Raw genomic sequence first — 17,003 nt, 5'->3', positions numbered from 1 at the left:
TGGATCATCAATGGTCAGCAGCAAAGACACTGTTTGATAAAATGGGATTAGATACATTTGTGTTTTTAACATATTTAATTATTGCAGGTTTGCGTCATATTCTGAGTTTGCATTTCACTGTTTTAATTCATTTTAATGAATACTAAATCTGCTTTTTTGCGAGTTGGATGAATTAATGCACATTCACATTTAGTCTAGACCTACAGTAACATCATGTTCACACCGCACACAACGCCTCTGTACTTTCGATTTCTCCCAATATGGGGACAGAAGACTTGTCAGTCAATAAATGGGAAAACAAAGTAACTGGCGTTGCTTTTTAGAAAAAGTAACTCAGATATTGTCTTGTAAATTAAAAAGTAATGCGTTACTTTACTAGTTACTTGAAAAAAGTAATCTGATTAGGTAACTAGCATTACTTGTTATGCGTTACCCCCAACACTGCCTATTAGCTCCCTAAATCGACAGCATAATGCACCCTGTGTCGTGACCATGACTTTTTCATGAGCAGTAAGGCCTACTGTTCTGCTTATGCATGTGTGAATTTCTTAGTGAATAGTGGCCTTGAGTGTGCATTCAAGAACATTTACAATGAGAAGGTCAGACTAATGGAATACAGATGAGCTGGATTCATATGAAGTTTTTTACTATATTGTAATCTTTTAATCTGGCTGAGATCCAGTTTATGAATGTTTTTTAAAGAGTGAAAAGGGTGTACAGCAAGAAATGAAACGGAGAGTGAAGAGAAGACAGAAAGGAAAGAAAAAGGACTGAGCTGGAAGAGAAGTTGAGGAAGAAGAAAGAGTTGGATGCAGGGGGTGGGCAGGAGGAAAAATGGGGGAACAGGAGAAGGGGGGTCGGATGACTTAATCAGTGCACGCTGCCACTCCAAATACTCCCCACCCTCTCTCTCTCTCCCTCTCTCTCTCTCAGTCCAACAAACACACACCGATACACAGTGATTGAATCTGTGTCAGTATGAAGTCAGATCCCCCTCCCTCCCTTTCCCCCTGCATTACGGCAACCTTCATATCCAGTCCCTGTACATGTGTGTGCGTGCGGCTCTCTCAACCAGTCCTCCCTGACATTCCACAGCAGATGTGGGATTGACTGCTGGGACTAAGAAACAAGAAAGTCACAGGAATATTCTTTGGATCTGTGCAGTTTTTTAAGACTAATCTGGACCAAATATTCAGTGCTTTTCTTCTTTGAAGTATTTAGCTGAATCGTCTGTTGGAAAACAGCACCATTACTTGGACTCTGCTACTGAAACATCCTATTTCTTTGGGGATTCTGGACTTTGGGGACAGTACAGCCCCGGCAGGGTACAATAGAACATCCTAAACAAAAGGGTGAGTAGAAAGTTGACATGCTACAACAGAGTGAAAACTATAATTGGGACCAGCATCAGGTGCAGTGCTTTGTATTCTGAGCTGTGATGACTGACAGGAGTGGAGTGGGATGGATGGATGGGAGATTTCCAGAGATTTGACTTGAGGATGTTTTAGTATGACATAAAAAGACAAATGGGATTTTAGTGGACAGTTTGACTGTATTTACCTGACGGACATTAAATATGGCTTTGCACACCTTTAATATGACTATAATTATAATGTAGTAGGAAAGGGGTGAGTCATACTTGACCTCAGCTTCTGCAAATATTACTGTGTCGCTGTGTCTCAAGGGTGGAAATTAATAGGAAGATTTTCCTAGAAAGCTTTTTGAGGAAGCAGGAGGTGTGTTTGTGTTCAACAAACTGAGGTACAAGGTGAAATCATTTTTGGTGGCAGTCGACGAAATGCCACGGATGCTGATGGATGGTGGAATATAAAGAGGGACTGATGTACATTACTAGACAGCGTTATTTTAATATCACTGATACTCTATTATAGTTTTAGTTAATATTTTCATATTAATTTCTTTTTAAATATTTTATCATTTGAATGTTTATGTTTTAGCAATTTGTTGCTTTTAATATTTATATATAGTTTTAATTTATAGTTGTACTTTAGTTTTAGTACTTAAACTAAATTTTTTTTGTAAGTATTTCTTTTTTTGTAATGTTGTTTAATTTTAGTTAATGGTAATAACTTTGACTAGACAGCATTTTACAGTGATTGGGATACGGATTGTATATATTATGTTTCTTTGTTCAAAAGACTCTGACTCAGTGCCAGAAAGCCTCTTTGATGTCATTTGTAATCTATATGAAGTGTGTCTGAAACCATATGGAGAGGCAGTGATAATTCCATATCATCTGAAATCAATCAAGTTCAATGGGCTTGTATCATTTTAAAGTTTTTACTTTTTAAACTTGCAAATGTGTTTATATTTCTACCTTTTCTGCCAAAGCCACTAAATATTCTTTGTAGCAGAAAATGAAGTGCTCAAAATGTGGTACCATTTTCTTTGTTGCATTAGTGCAAGAACAGTGCAGATAGCATCTGGAGAGTTTATTTCAGTCAGATCCATTTACTAAACAAGCATTGTGGGAGGCCCCTTACCTCTCCCTCTCCACCTTTTCTGCTTTTTCAAAACCATTTTTCGCTTCTGAGCAACATGCAAGCATACACACACACTGTCGAGGGAATGCTTCTTTCCTCTTACCCTGCATCTACAAGCACTGAAAAGGTTTGAAATGAACAGTGAAAGAAAAAGAAAATGGGAAAGAGTCCAAAGAAAAGATTATGGCAAGAGAAATGGGGAAAATAGGGGGGAATGGAACACTTTGGGGGGTAGGGGGCATGAGGTTGAATTTCAGAAAGTACCACATTTTCCCTTCTGTGTTCATCAGATAAAAGAAATAACTGTAAATCTAATATTTTGTAACTTAGCACAGAATTAAAATACTTGTATTATATCAGACTATAGTTTAACAACATTTACTTAACACATTTCAGTGTTTATTGTGTTTCTCTCCAGTTTCAGATCATTTGGTCAGGAAAACAGAGTGCAACAAGAGCTTTGGGAAACAAAGCGAGACAGCATGACTAACACACACCCACCAGCATCATGTCATGATTTTGTTGTTGCAGCTGGGATGACCTATTATGATGTTTGAGAAAGAGAAAACATACATTAAAAAAATAATAATAATAAATAAATACAAATGAAAAATAGAGATTTGTAGTCAAATATGTTATAGTATTTATTCTCCATGTGTAATGTGTCTGTTCTGTTCTGTTCTGTTCTGTAAGTCTTTTAAATTTAATTCAAAATGAGCACATTCTTAGAAATGCAATCTAAGATGCTGATTTCCTATGGTTCTTTTAAAAACATCTTAAAATGAGTTTGTACTATTTGACATCATTAAATAACATTATTTCCATCGTAACCAATTTAAGTTTTACATGTCAGTGTTATTTTTTTCCCTCCTAGGCTGTAGAAGCCCTGTGACCTCTACAATGGCAGATGTCCTTCAGCTTAATACCAACAGTCTACAAGTACCAGGTAAACTTATTCTTTGGGATTTGACACTGTAATTAAGACTTGAGAAAATCATATCCGTAGAATATCCTAAGGAACCATGTAGGTTATATAAGCTATTATATTAAGTACTTGCACAGTATGTAACCAAAATTTATATACAGAAGACATGTAGAACAATGCACAGCTGAATAGAAACCTGTGGTCATCCACATGTATTTCCACAGGAATTTTGCTGTAATTCCTGTCTATTCCATCAACAATACTGGACAGGGGTGTGACCCCCTCTTATCTATGCTCTGCACTCTTGAGAATATCTGTACACGTCGATAACATTCCTGTCATACCCTTGAGTAAATTCCACCCATGTTTGAGTATGTGCTCATTCGCAGGCATATTAAAGCGACCTTGATGGAGGGGTCACTACACGTTAATAAAGTATTTGCCATGGAATTCATTCTGTTCTGGAAAATGTACGTAAATTTTTTACCACATTAGGAATTATGGAATGTTTGGACGTCTGCTCCTAAATTTCCTTGTCAGTGTTGGCACAGTGTTAATCAAAATGTCATAACTCGATCTTCCACAAGTAACTACAAGCTGGCATTCAGATCTGCCACCATTGTTAAATGTAATACCCATATCTCAAAATCTAATTAATATTCAATGAATAGAACCAAGCACCTTTTTGATAAGCCATTGTGCACATCACAAAAGAGGGGAAAAGTTGCTGCTTCTACTCATTTTATCATGACTTTAAATACTTCTGAAAAGTAAGCTAGATGTATTTCCATTTCTTTTATAAAGGTATTAGGTCAATCAGCATATAAGCTTCTATAAAATCTAATGTGATCCACAGTGCAGTATTTTTCCAATGAAAACTGTCCATTGGAAATTCTGAAACTGGTAAACACATGCCAGTTGGGCTTAAATGCCCAACCAGCCAATATGGAATTTTCCAGAAATTCTTGATTTCTCTTAATTGCTCAGCCACAATTACGAGCTCCGAACTTACATTTTCCAGTACAATACATGAGCAACTTACTAAGTTAAAGACTTAAAGAATTTCTTCCTTCTTCTCTCATTCACTTTCTTTCAGGTGAAGATAGATCAGCCTCTACATCTCCATCTGGTTCTCCATCTCCTTCCAGAAATGAATGCAGCATCACTCCTCTTACTCCATCCCCCTCTCCAGTAAGATCTCAACAGACACAGTGCTCCACCATGCACCCTCTGTAGTGCTTTATACGATAAACATCGTCCTCAGAACTGGATTAAATGGCAAAATCAGATGCTTTAAACTACAGTAATGTTGAAAGAGGATGTGGTACCACCAGAAATATGCAATTATGCTTCTTTACTTAGCACTCAGTCGTTTGGTTTAAAGGAGCACTATCATTAGCTAATCCTCCAGTCAAACTGCACTGCAATCTGAGGCAGCACAAAACTGTTTTGTTTGAAAGCTTGGAAGTAATGCTGAAGGTGAAGTGTGTCATATCTGTGCAGCTAGTGTCACAAAAGGAATTTTAAAAATAATTTCAAACAGGTCTCTTAAAAACTCACATGGTCTGCCATTGGTTGGACATCACATGGTCACAACATTCAAACTCATGCCATTGGTTAAGGCCAATAGCCCTTTCCCAGTCGCTATCCACATGGAACATCTTTTTGTTGTCAAAGTGCTGCTTTTCCATAGTTTTTAATGTCTTTGCAGCATCTCATGCATAACATGGCATTCTGAATGCATGGCTGTTAAGTTAAAAGAAGTTCAACTTTTAAAAAACGTATCCAGAGAGCTTGTTTTTTTCCCCCTTTTTCAAATGCATTTGTGTGGACGACCCCTTAGGAGCCATTCACACAGAATGCCATTTTCCATCTCAGTCACCCCCCCACATTGTTTCATTATTTCATTTGAAATGTCTTGTAAAACAAGTGATGAAGCTAAAGTTAAAGAAGCATTTAAAATTGTGTTCTGCTTGCTTTTCTTTACCATTCCAGTGTCACCTTATTTTTTGTGTTCCACTGTGCTACTTTGACACAGTGTTCTAAAAAGTGCTAAAAGAAAAAAAAAGAATCTTGCATTTCTTTTCTTCATTACACTGCCCTGCATTTTTAATCACAAATCAGTATAAATCAGCTTTACATGACTTAACAAATACTCATATGACCTGAAAATGATACATTAAACTCTCGCCTCTGAGGTGTTTGGCCAATGTAACACTCAGGTCAGGGAAATGATCTAGAGATAAGAGAAGAGAGGGAGAAGGTAGGTTTCAACCCCTTTGAAAAAGTGATAAGGCAATAGATTTATTTTCTTTCTGTCTGCCTTGTTTTTCTTCCTTTCCCTCTGTAGCGGACAGAGGTTAGACCGCGTGTGGCTCGTCCGTTTTCTGTGGTTGTTGCTATAGATTTTGGCACCACCTCCAGTGGCTATGCATTCAGTTTCACAGAAGATCCTGAGACCATTCACATGATGAGGTATTATGACATAAGCACAAAAACACGGTCTAACCTGAAGTTATTATAATGCCTCAATCCACTTCTTACCCTACATTTCTCCTTTTTATTATTTAACAGACGGTGGGAGGGTGGCGACCCTGGTGTAGCCAATCAGAAGAGTCCAACTTGCCTACTGCTGACGCCTGACCTCCGGTTCCACAGCTTTGGCTTTGCAGCTCGAGACAGCTATCATGACCTTGACCCCGAGGAAGCCAGGCATTGGCTCTACTTTGACAAATTCAAAATGAAAATCCACAGCACCAGTGTAAGCAGAACATCTATCATATCTTGACTATGTTTTTGATGTAAATTTTTGTTCAGGTAGAGTAATTGCTCAGCTTAGGGGGATCAAGCTTTTGTCATAAGGTATCACACCACTGTCAAAAAATACATCTACTTGTTTGAAGCAGAGCATAAGGGGAGTGTATTATTTATGTCACATCTTTGTAAGAATTTCTGCAGCAGACTCTCTTACTTTCTATAGGATCTCACTATGGAGACCGAGCTGGAGTCTGTTAATGGAAGAAGAGTCCGGGCTATTGAGGTGTTTGCTCACGCCTTGAGGTTCTTCAGAGAACATGCTTTAAAGGTGAACATAAACACACAAAACAGAGGCAGTACAAGCAGTACAAAGACAGTCAACTAAACAAGTTCTCAACTAAAGCTCAGGAGGATACGTTCAACCCCTAAAGGAGCCAAATACACTAAGGGCTCTAAAGAGTACCTATTAGTATCTAAAGGGTACATATTAATGCTTTATGAGGGTACTGCCCCAGTGGCAAGTGGTTGCACCCCAAAAGGTAATATTTTTGTAAGATTGTAGGCTAAACTGTTGCTCCACCACCACAACTTTACTTTTTTTCTATTAATTCTTTTAAATTTAAAGTATACAGTATACTATTTTTACTAAGTAATTCAAGCTGAACCATCGATCATGGACAGCAATCCAGCAATCCAATCCATATCTATCTATCTATCTATCTATCTATCTATCTATCTATCTATCTATCTATCTATCTATCTATCTATCTATCTATCTATCTATCTATCTATCTATCTATCTATCTATATATTGCCTTTTTCCAAACTGTTTTCCCTCCCATTTCAAATCTCATATCACATCGGAAAGGCATTTATTTTCAATAAAAATGAATGAAATAATCAGACAGTTGCAAACAAAGTATTGGGTTGGGTCAGGGTATAGAGATGGCTTTATTGTCCCAGTAAGGTGGAGTCCATTTAATAATTTAAATTAACATTATAATTTACACTTATTATTGCATACTGTTTTATAATGTACTACAATATTGCAGATTATTGCCACTATTTGTAATAAGTAGTGGGCTATAAATAGCAAAATCCTGCTATTTTAACAGTGTAAATAGAACCTATTTGCACTTTCGTAAATAGCATATTGCTAAAAAACCCTGCTATTTTCACTTAGTGTAAATAGAATCCAATGATATTTGCAATTAGTGTAAATAGCATCCATCGCTATTTGCATTTAGAGTAAATAGACTCTATCACTATTTACATTTAGTGCAAATAGCCACTGCCATATAAAATACAGACTTTGGCTCAACAAGCTGGTATATACTCCAGCATATACCAACAACATACACAGAATATACAGAATTTTCAATATGTATAACATTTATTTTATTAGAAAGATATATATATATATATATATATATATATATATATATATATATATATATATATATATATATATATATATATATATATATATATATATATATATATATATATATATTATAATTGTACTGTACTTACTCAAGAATTATTTGAACATTTGTAAAACTTTTTTAAAGTGCTGTTATTGTCTTGGTTATACTTTTATTTATTTAGGCATTTGTTGCCTATTTTAGTTGTGCAACTTAAATTTCCCTCCAGGGCCGGACTGAACATGAACCTCCAGTATAACGTAGAGCAGTAGTGTGCTGTGGCTTTGGTCCAGATCTTTCAGGATGCACTTTTCCTTCACTCATACAAGAACACATCCAGTCTCTGTGAAGAGTGGGGGTTGGGGGTCAGTCTTGGCTGGACCCAAACCTTCTTCCTCTTTCTTCCTGGAGCCCCTGAAGGCTTGTGGGAAAACATTAACATGGAGATTTTGCATAAACCTCCGGCCATGCATGGGGTCATGAGTACACACATCACTGTATTTTTTAAAGTGGGACGGAAATAAGGATATCAATAACTAATAGACATACGAAAATGTTATCTGTGGAATGTAGTTTAGATAAGAGTAGGAAAAGTAGTAATGTTTGTGTGTGTGTTTTTCAGGAGGTGAAGGACCAGTCTTCCTCTGTGCTGGAAGGTAATGAAGTACGGTGGGTCATCACTGTTCCTGCGGTGTGGCGGCAACCAGCCAAGCAGTTCATGCGAGAAGCTGCATATTTGGTAATGCAGGATAACTGATCTGAGAAAACTGAAAAATTACACATTCAAATTTCTTTCTCTTTCATGCTCTTTCTCTTTTTTTCTCTTTCTCTCTTTCTTCTCTCATGCACACATACACAACTGCATACTCCCACATCGAACATGGCATCCTGCAGCCCCCCAGTGAAGTTCAGGAAATGTGCGTATATGAAAAAGAATGCAAAGGTCACTGTACACATACAGTAAATGGGAATACTGAAAGACTTTTATATGAGCTTGAGAGGTATAGTGTGCCAAGAGGGAACAATAACCTGATATCCATTTTACAGTGTTTGCCTGTGTGAAATATACTATATTGCAGAGCTGTACATTTCCATATGAGCAAAACACTAAGAAATCAATCGCAGAGATTGTTTTTGGCACAATATGAGCATCTCAGTCCATACAACAATCAACAGTGCAGGAATTGCCATAAAAGAACAAATACTGTTCATTCGATCACTACCAGCTGCTCAAACACTAAGACCACTGAAATCTCCCTGAATTTATACCCATGGTCTCTACATATTAAACAGGCTCATGTTAGAACAGTTTTTGTTCTAGTAGCCTCAGATCTTTATTTCTATATACCTTACTAGAGGTAAGGCAGGTTCATTTCCTCTTTGCAGTGTCACAGAGGTTAAACAACGCAAAAGACCAGCACACAAACACAGGAAACCACGCCTGTCCTAGCCAAGCAAGAGAGGGGGAATGAGGCAGCCCACCATCTCCCATCATAACTCCATGACCAATTGGGGCAGTTAACTGATACTTTCACAATGTGTGGATACCTTTTCTTCTGTTACTTCGGTTACCTTGCTACCAGTCGTGCTCATTGCTTACAAGTTTTCTGATAAAAATGTGAGCAGTACTTGCTCATAGAAATTGCCAGTTGATGCCAGAGTGGCTGTGTGCTAGTGGGTGGGTGCCAGCATATTGTTATGCAGTTGCATGGTGTTCTGAGTGTTTTTAGCAAAATATTACTTGGTTGCTGGATTGTTATGGGAGGTTGCTAAGGCGTTGCTATGGTGTTTAACTGTCCCAAGTCAAAATAACCCAATAGTGCTTGCATTATCTGGTATGAACTTCAGCTGATGTATTAGTGCTGGGGATTTTTCAATAACACTTTGTGTAGGTTACATCATCACACCAGTAGGTGGCAATAAGTGTCTTTATGAGTGACTCACTAAATCATTCAGGTACCTGATTTGTTCAAAACACTTTTCATTCTAAAAAGAAACATGTGACTCTCTATATGAGTGAGTCATTGAATAACTCACTCAACCAATTTGTTTAAAACACTGGTTCGTTCAGGAACAAAACCAATTACTGTCTATATGAGTGAGTCAGTGAATTATTTACTCAACCAATTCATTGAAAACACTGATTCATTCAGGAACATAAAAAAAGTGACTGTATCATCAAATCATTCAGTTAACTGATTTGTGACCCTCTTTGTGAAATCCAGGCTAAAATCTTAAAACCTAATATGAGATAACAAGCATCAAAGTTTGATTTCAGCCGTTAATTACACTATGATTTCAATCTTGGACATGGTCTCAGTCAATATTAAAGATAGCAATGTTAAATTTTCACAGAATGCCCTTTACCTTATGAAGGATAGTTTTATGTAGAAAACAGTAAATCACACACACACACACACACACACACACACACACACACACACACACACACACACACACACACACACACACACACACACACACACACACACACACACACACACACACACACACGCACACGCACACGCAAAGAAAGACTTTATCTGGGTTTCACAGCCAGGGTCACATTTATTCAAAACACTGATTCATTCAGGAACTAAACTCACCCTTGGAAACACATGATACTGAATTTGTGTTTAGAATAAGTTATTCAATGTTAACTCAAACACTGTTATTTAAGGCTCATGTTTTTTATCTTATCATAGGCAGGTTTGGTGACTCCAGATTCTCCTGAGCAGCTCCTCATAGCTCTCGAACCAGAGGCTGCATCCATCTACTGCAGGAAGCTCCGTCTACACCAGGTCATTGACCTCAGTCAACGACCAGTAACTAATGGATTAGATGTGGAAGGGTCCCGCCCTTTTGATTCCAGTTTTAGGCAAGGTAAAAAAAAGTATTTTCTTATTCTCAACCAATTAGCATTATACAATATCACTAGCTCTTAGATTGATCCCGTGAAGGAGTTCAAATCTCTTGGTTTGAGTGTATAACGTTTCTCTATAAAAATTAAATGGGAACCATGCTTAAAGCATAAGGAACACAGGATTGTTTTTCATCCTTTGAAAACAGAGTACTTTTTTTTTCTTCTGTGGGTATGTGTGGGTTTATGCACAGAGTTTGCCAGATTAGGGTAAGACTCAGAACCAAGTGGGTCTTATGAAAGCATGTGGTTTAGGTTAAGACAGAAAGAGAGAGATGACTTTTTCTTGAAGGTGTGAGTGTCCCCAAGGTCACAGAGCTGAAAAAACCTCTTTGAAGGATTGACACTGTTTTTCTTATCAGGGCTTGACAAAAGATAAAATGGTACTCTTTTACAAACACTCTTTTCACATTTATATACAAAAAAAAAGAAAAAAAAAATACTGTAGACACTTATTCATTCCTGCTTTTACACTCAAACTAAATATACTTCCATTCATACACATACATTTGACATCATAATTGAAACAAGGTGCACGGGCCATGAGCTCACCCTCCTCTTGACTGCTTACATTAGTTTTCCTGGATGATTTCTTTTGTTCTTTCATTCTTTCTTGCATTTTTGCTTGCTTACTTATTCAGAAGTATGTGAGCCTATGTACGTTCCAAAATAAAACTTACTACAACAGGAAAACAATTAACACAAAAACAAATAAACTTACACAAATCACACCCTTTCCTTTTCTTTTCTTTTTCCTTTTCTTTTCTTTTCTTTTCTTTCTTCTTTACACTTTAGCCTTTTCTATGGAGGAAAAAAAATCCTTAGATTTTTTTTTTTTTACCATGCCTTTTCATTGCAGCTTTTTATGTACTGATCTTAAAACTATAATAATACAAATGTGCCAAATAGTTGAGTCTATGTTCATTTAACCATAAAGGTTTATATTAATATGATGTTTATGCAAACAATCTGTATGAGCTAGTTAAACTGAAGTTAACATGTTTGTGTAGAACAAAATACAATTGTAAAGTTCTACTAATTGTAAAGTAGAACAAAATAAAATTATTGAGTTAACTTAAATGTCTTGAGGTAATTGGTTTCCACAAATGTTTTATTATAAACGTTGGGTTTTACTGTGACTGGGCACATTATTTATCTGTCTCTGCTGTATCAAATCACATGGGTTTTAGAGTAATTAAAGATTAAACTGGTTTGTTTTTACTTTTTTTTTTCTCTCTCTTTGCCTTTGTATTGTTTCAAATGCTGTTTCATATTGTAATGGGTTCCAGATTGTCCCAAAAGTGTGGTTAAGTTTTCTCTTCTCTGTGTGTTTGGTGCAGGAATGTAAGGCAGCATGTCCTCCAGTATTCACAGACTGTACCTGAAAGGAAATATTAGAAGTAATGCAGTCCATAAAAAGAGTTCTTCAGGAAACATAGCAACCAGTATAGCCTTAGTAACCCCCAAAGTGAAGCAGGGATCATTCTTAGTTTAGCAGGTCATTATTCACTAAAAGCACTCGCTTTAAAACTACAGCCATGAAACAAGCCTGTTTTATTAGGTATAAGAGCAAAACTTAAAGTAAATTGTGCTCACATCTCAAAGATCAGGTTTTATAAACACAGGCTTTAGGTTCATTAAATCAGGGTCTGTTTAGCAGGCTGCTTTATTATTGATCCAGGTAACTGCAATCACTCCCTCTCGCTTTCGCTCAAGTTTCGAGTTTATTGGCTCTAATGTGATAAGGTTTTGATTAATGCCACCCATATGTTAGTGATTCACAGATTAAAGGAAAACAATCTGTCTTTCAGCACGCGAGCAGCTCCGCAGAGCCAGGCATAGCCGGACTTTTCTGGTGGAGAGTGGTACTGGAGAATTATGGTCTGAGATGCAGACAGGTGAGAGATGGAGATACACATTTAACTAATATGATTACACCCATCACACTTTCTTGTTCCTTATGTGTATATAATATTGTTTATATGACTCTAATTGCTTTGCATATGTGTAAGAGACGCTCATTATGGAGCAATCATTGGTATGTTATTACTGGCTGCACAGTCTGAGTGAATGGCTGCAGTGTGTGTGCGTGCGGTGCTCTCTGCATGACTGGCACAATGACAAGGTGCAGGGTCAAAATAATCTTCTTTAGCTCCAGATGTTTCCTGGAGAGAGAGGGATCGAGTGTATTACAATCTAACTCACACAATATTCAAAATACAGGTCTCCTTTGCTTTCTCATAGTGTCTTGCAGTTCTTAATGGTGCACACATGTGTATCCACACACAAACAGGAGGCCATTTTCTGTGAAACGGAGTTATTACACCACTGTAAACAAACAAGAAACACACTTTCCTCTCTTTTTACTCCTGTGTAGTTGAGTAAAGTCAGTTGGCAGGAGCCAAGCTAAGCCATTCTTATCTCAGACTGTACCATAAATGTCTGAATGCTGTTTGGGAAAAGATCTTCCTGACTGCAGCAGGTCAGAGAGAGAGAGGAACAAGGGTGTTATTTAAACAAGTCTTGTTACAGTCTAGTAACAGTTACTAAGCAGGAAACCGATGACTGAAGAAGTTTAACTGTGTGTATTCTCAAAGGTGACCGGTACATTGTGGCAGACTGTGGTGGTGGGACAGTGGATCTGACGGTGCATCAGATTGAGCAGCCACAGGGCACTCTGAAGGAGCTTTACAAAGCCTCAGGTTAGTTGAGAACCAAATATGACTCCTTTACACACACACACACACACACACACACACACAAACACACATGTTTGTTTTTGTGAAAAGTGGGCACATCCCATAGGCGTAATGGTTTTTATTATACTGTACGAACTGTATATTCTATCGCCCTACACCAACCCTACACCTAACCCTACCCCTTACAGGAAACTTTGTGCATTTTTACTTTCTCAAAAAAACTAATACTCTATGGTTTATAAGCGTTTTGAAAAATGGGGACATGGGTTATGTCCTCATAAGTCACCCTCTCCTTGTAATACCTGTGTCATACCCATGTCATTATACAAAGTTGTGTCCCATATGTCACAAAAACAAACACACACACACAAACACACACACACACACACACACACACACACACTCACACACACACACAAACACACACACACACACACACACACACACACACACACACACACACACACACAACCTCCAATAAGACTTTCACCTCACAGATCTTCAGGACTAGAGTGAAATGATTCATGGCTAAAGTGAACAGTCATGAATAACCAAGTTCAATTCATTAAATGATTTTGCCAAGTAGGACATGTTCCTGGATCAACTGCCATCAAGCTGTCACTCCTCCTCCAAGCACATACTTAGGTGACGTAATGCAACATAGACTGCCAGGTAGTTTTTGCTATGATGTGTTTGTGTGGGATTGGCAAAAAGACACACCAAGGGCACATATAAGCACCCATCTGAAACCTAAGATCTCAAGTTTGGTGGGACCCTACACCCTACAGTACTTCACACACAAAACAAACAAACGAAACCAAAAACACACAAAACACAAACAAACAAAACAAACAAACTTCAACCGTGTGGATTCTACAGGTTTAGGGCAGGGTTGTCCAAACCTGCTCCAAGCAGGTCACCTTCCAGCAGAATTTGGCTCCAGCCCTAATTAAACACACTTGGACCAGCTAATCGAAATCTTCAGGATCAATAGAAACTTCCAAGATGGTGTGTTGTAGCTAATCTCTAAATAAATGTTAGGCTATGAGCTCTGTGGTTGAGGGTTCAACAATATTCTTTCTAGTCTATCATTTCCTCTTGATTTAAGGGATAGTTAATGGTTAGAGTAGATGTCAGTGTTCAGACTTGTTTTTTCAAGACCTGTTGATCCAGGAGCACATCCAAATAGGCAAAATCATGATTACCATAGTCAGAATGAAATCTGGTAAGTCTTCAGTGATGATGAGAGCCATGCCCTGTTATTTCACTGCAGGAGGTGAAGGACATCCTGACTGATCATCAGTCACTTATTCCAAAGGATTTAGTTTAGGACCTGAAATACACTGAGATGAGCATGAAAATCTAGTGGCATGTAGTTCTATCCTAAATGGTACAATGGTACTCTCTTTCAGGGGGTCCTTATGGAGCAGTTGGTGTGGATCTTGCCTTCGAGGCCATGTTGTGCCAGATCTTTGGGGCTGACTTCATTGAGAGTTTTAAAGCTAAACGTCCAGCAGCCTGGGTTGACCTTACCATTGCATTTGAAGCCCGCAAGCGCACTGTGGCTCCTGGCCGTGCCAACTCATTGAACATCTCTTTGCCCTTTTCCTTCATTGACTTCTACAAGCGACACCGGGGGCAGAGTGTGGAGACTGCCCTGCGCAAGAGCAAGTACGTCTGACTGACTGAGAGCTTTATTATATCTTTGAAAATGTGAGTGTGTCTCTAACAAAGCGTGATGTTTCTGTCAGTATGAATTTTATAAAGTGGTCATCTCAAGGGATGCTGAGGCTGTCTGCGGAAGCCATGCATGAGCTTTTCCAGCCGACCATCAACAACATCATAAAACATATTGGTAAGACACACCATCTCTCAAACAAACACCAAACTGCAGATTGGTGGTCAATTCTCTAAAGTCTTATTGTTTTCTCTCACCCTAACAGAGAACCTGGTGCAGAAGGAGGAAGTAAAGGGTGTGCATTTTCTCTTCTTGGTTGGAGGATTTGCAGAGTCGCCCATGCTTCAACGCGCTGCACAAAATGCACTAGGGCGAAACTGCCGTATCATAATTCCACATGACGTAGGTCTAACCATCCTCAAGGGTGCAGTCCTGTTTGGTCTAGACCCCACTGTTGTACGTGTACGCCGTTGCCCATTAACTTACGGTGTTGGGGTTTTGAACCGCTTTGTGGAAGGCCGACACCCTCGTGATAAGCTTCTCATAAAAGATGGCCGAGAATGGTGCACTGACATCCTGGACCGCTTTGTAAGTGTTGATCAATCAGTGGCTTTGGGAGAGGTGGTGAGGCGGAGCTACACTCCAGCAAGAATGGGACAAAGAAAGATCATCATCAACATCTACTGCAGTGACACTGATGACATAACCTACATTACTGAGCCCGGGGTGAGGAAGTGTGGTGCCATCACACTAGACCTGCTTGAGTCAGGGGCAGTGGCAGCTAGCGCTGGGGATAACGATAAAGGATCAGCATTTGAACGCAGGGAGATTCGCACGACGATGCAGTTTGGAGACACTGAGATCAAAGTCACAGCTGTTGATGTGGCAACCGGCCAACTGGTGCGGGCATCAATTGACTTCCTGTCCAACTGATCCTATTGTGCCATTACTGGAGAGAACTGGAATGCGAATGTGAAGGACATTAAATGACAGCTAATCTCATCAATTAATAGATTAAATAATAGCTTTGAGGTTGAAGATCTGGATATCCAAGGATTGCAGATCTGAAAACTGGAAGGCTGAATTATAAACTGGAACATTACTGGGATTCCCTGTAATTGTGCAAAGCACTAGTTATGAAGACTGTCTCTGAATTAAGCATACTGTAAGCTTTGGATAAGAAAGATTCTAAATTATAAGCAATGAAATTTTCAGTTACATCATGAGCTACAGACAAAAAATGAACTAGAACTTTGGACGGGAACCACGTTTACTAGAATTATCAAGTAAGCATACATTTTTATGTTTCCTATTAGTTTATTAACACAGAGGAACTAGTTTTAGTTCAGTTACTCCTTGTGGTGATCATCACACATGCAGTAAGTAGACATTATATTCCTTCTAAGTTAGCAGACACTTAGTATTTTAATTATTAGATAATGCCACTTAAGTGTTTATTTTTTTTGTAATCATTCTATGGAACTATACACTAATCATTTAAAAACTTGTATAAGGACACTCTAAGTTTTTAAATTATAGTTGCGCCACCTGGAGGTAAGAAGAGGAAGTGATCAGCTAGAATGATGTTGAGAGGATAGTTGACGAAGAAATTAAGTTCAAAATGACTTATTTCCTACAGAGGTACAAAAGAGGTAGTTACATTGTGGAATGCAATTTGTAACCATTTTTTCTACCTGATTGTAATTGTAGTTTATTTGCTCTGTGAAGAACCTGTTTGAGACATTTAGGTTTGTTTTTTTTTTTTTTTTTCAGGCACCATTAAAATAGCTAAAGCTTATGAAACACTACCTCTTAAGACTTTAAATTATTCCAGGTCTAAACTAAAAGTGATTATGACATTTATCATTGACATTTGAACTTTTAGTCTTTCATCTGCCTCGTATGAGCAATGTTGATGGCTTTTTACTCATCCAGGAGGAAAGAAAACAGTCATTTTTAACACAAGCCTGCTTCAAATATATTGGTAATATTACTATTAAGTACGCTGGACATCAATCTGACATATGAGAATTAAGCTAGGGCTTAAATCACATCATACTGTTAGCATATAGTCCTACAATTTTGACTTTAGTTTA

At 38.1% G+C, this 17,003-nt stretch overlaps 1 protein-coding gene across 1 annotated transcript; it reads left to right on the top strand.

Moving 5' to 3' along the window:
• Positions 1 to 752: 752 nt before the first annotated feature.
• hspa12b (heat shock protein 12B) lies at positions 753 to 16,705 on the top strand. The gene is made up of 13 exons (XM_042728354.1): positions 753 to 1,352; positions 3,379 to 3,450; positions 4,526 to 4,620; positions 5,780 to 5,904; positions 6,004 to 6,190; positions 6,410 to 6,514; positions 8,233 to 8,349; positions 10,316 to 10,493; positions 12,342 to 12,428; positions 13,128 to 13,232; positions 14,642 to 14,900; positions 14,981 to 15,084; positions 15,173 to 16,705. Exons 2-13 carry the CDS (start codon positions 3,405 to 3,407, stop codon positions 15,838 to 15,840), a joined length of 2,076 nt encoding a protein of 691 aa, XP_042584288.1. The 5' UTR covers positions 753 to 1,352; positions 3,379 to 3,404; the 3' UTR covers positions 15,841 to 16,705.
• The last annotated feature ends 298 nt before the right edge of the window (positions 16,706 to 17,003 follow it).

This window comes from Cyprinus carpio, chromosome B7, assembly GCF_018340385.1.
Source record: "Cyprinus carpio isolate SPL01 chromosome B7, ASM1834038v1, whole genome shotgun sequence".
NCBI classification, from domain to species: Eukaryota; Metazoa; Chordata; class Actinopteri; order Cypriniformes; family Cyprinidae; genus Cyprinus; species Cyprinus carpio.
Note: the sequence above shows the minus strand (reverse complement) of the source record. Positions and strands in the feature narration are given on the sequence as shown.

Excerpts from the sequence above, each read along its gene's own strand:
- hspa12b (XM_042728354.1), top strand. The coding sequence starts at position 3,405 with ATGGCAGATGTCCTTCAGCTTAATACCAACAGTCTACAAGTACCAG. Across the intron at positions 10,494-12,341 it reads TGATTCCAGTTTTAGGCAAG|CACGCGAGCAGCTCCGCAGA; the intron begins GTAAAAAAAAGT and ends TCTGTCTTTCAG. Across the intron at positions 13,233-14,641 it reads GGAGCTTTACAAAGCCTCAG|GGGGTCCTTATGGAGCAGTT; the intron begins GTTAGTTGAGAA and ends ACTCTCTTTCAG.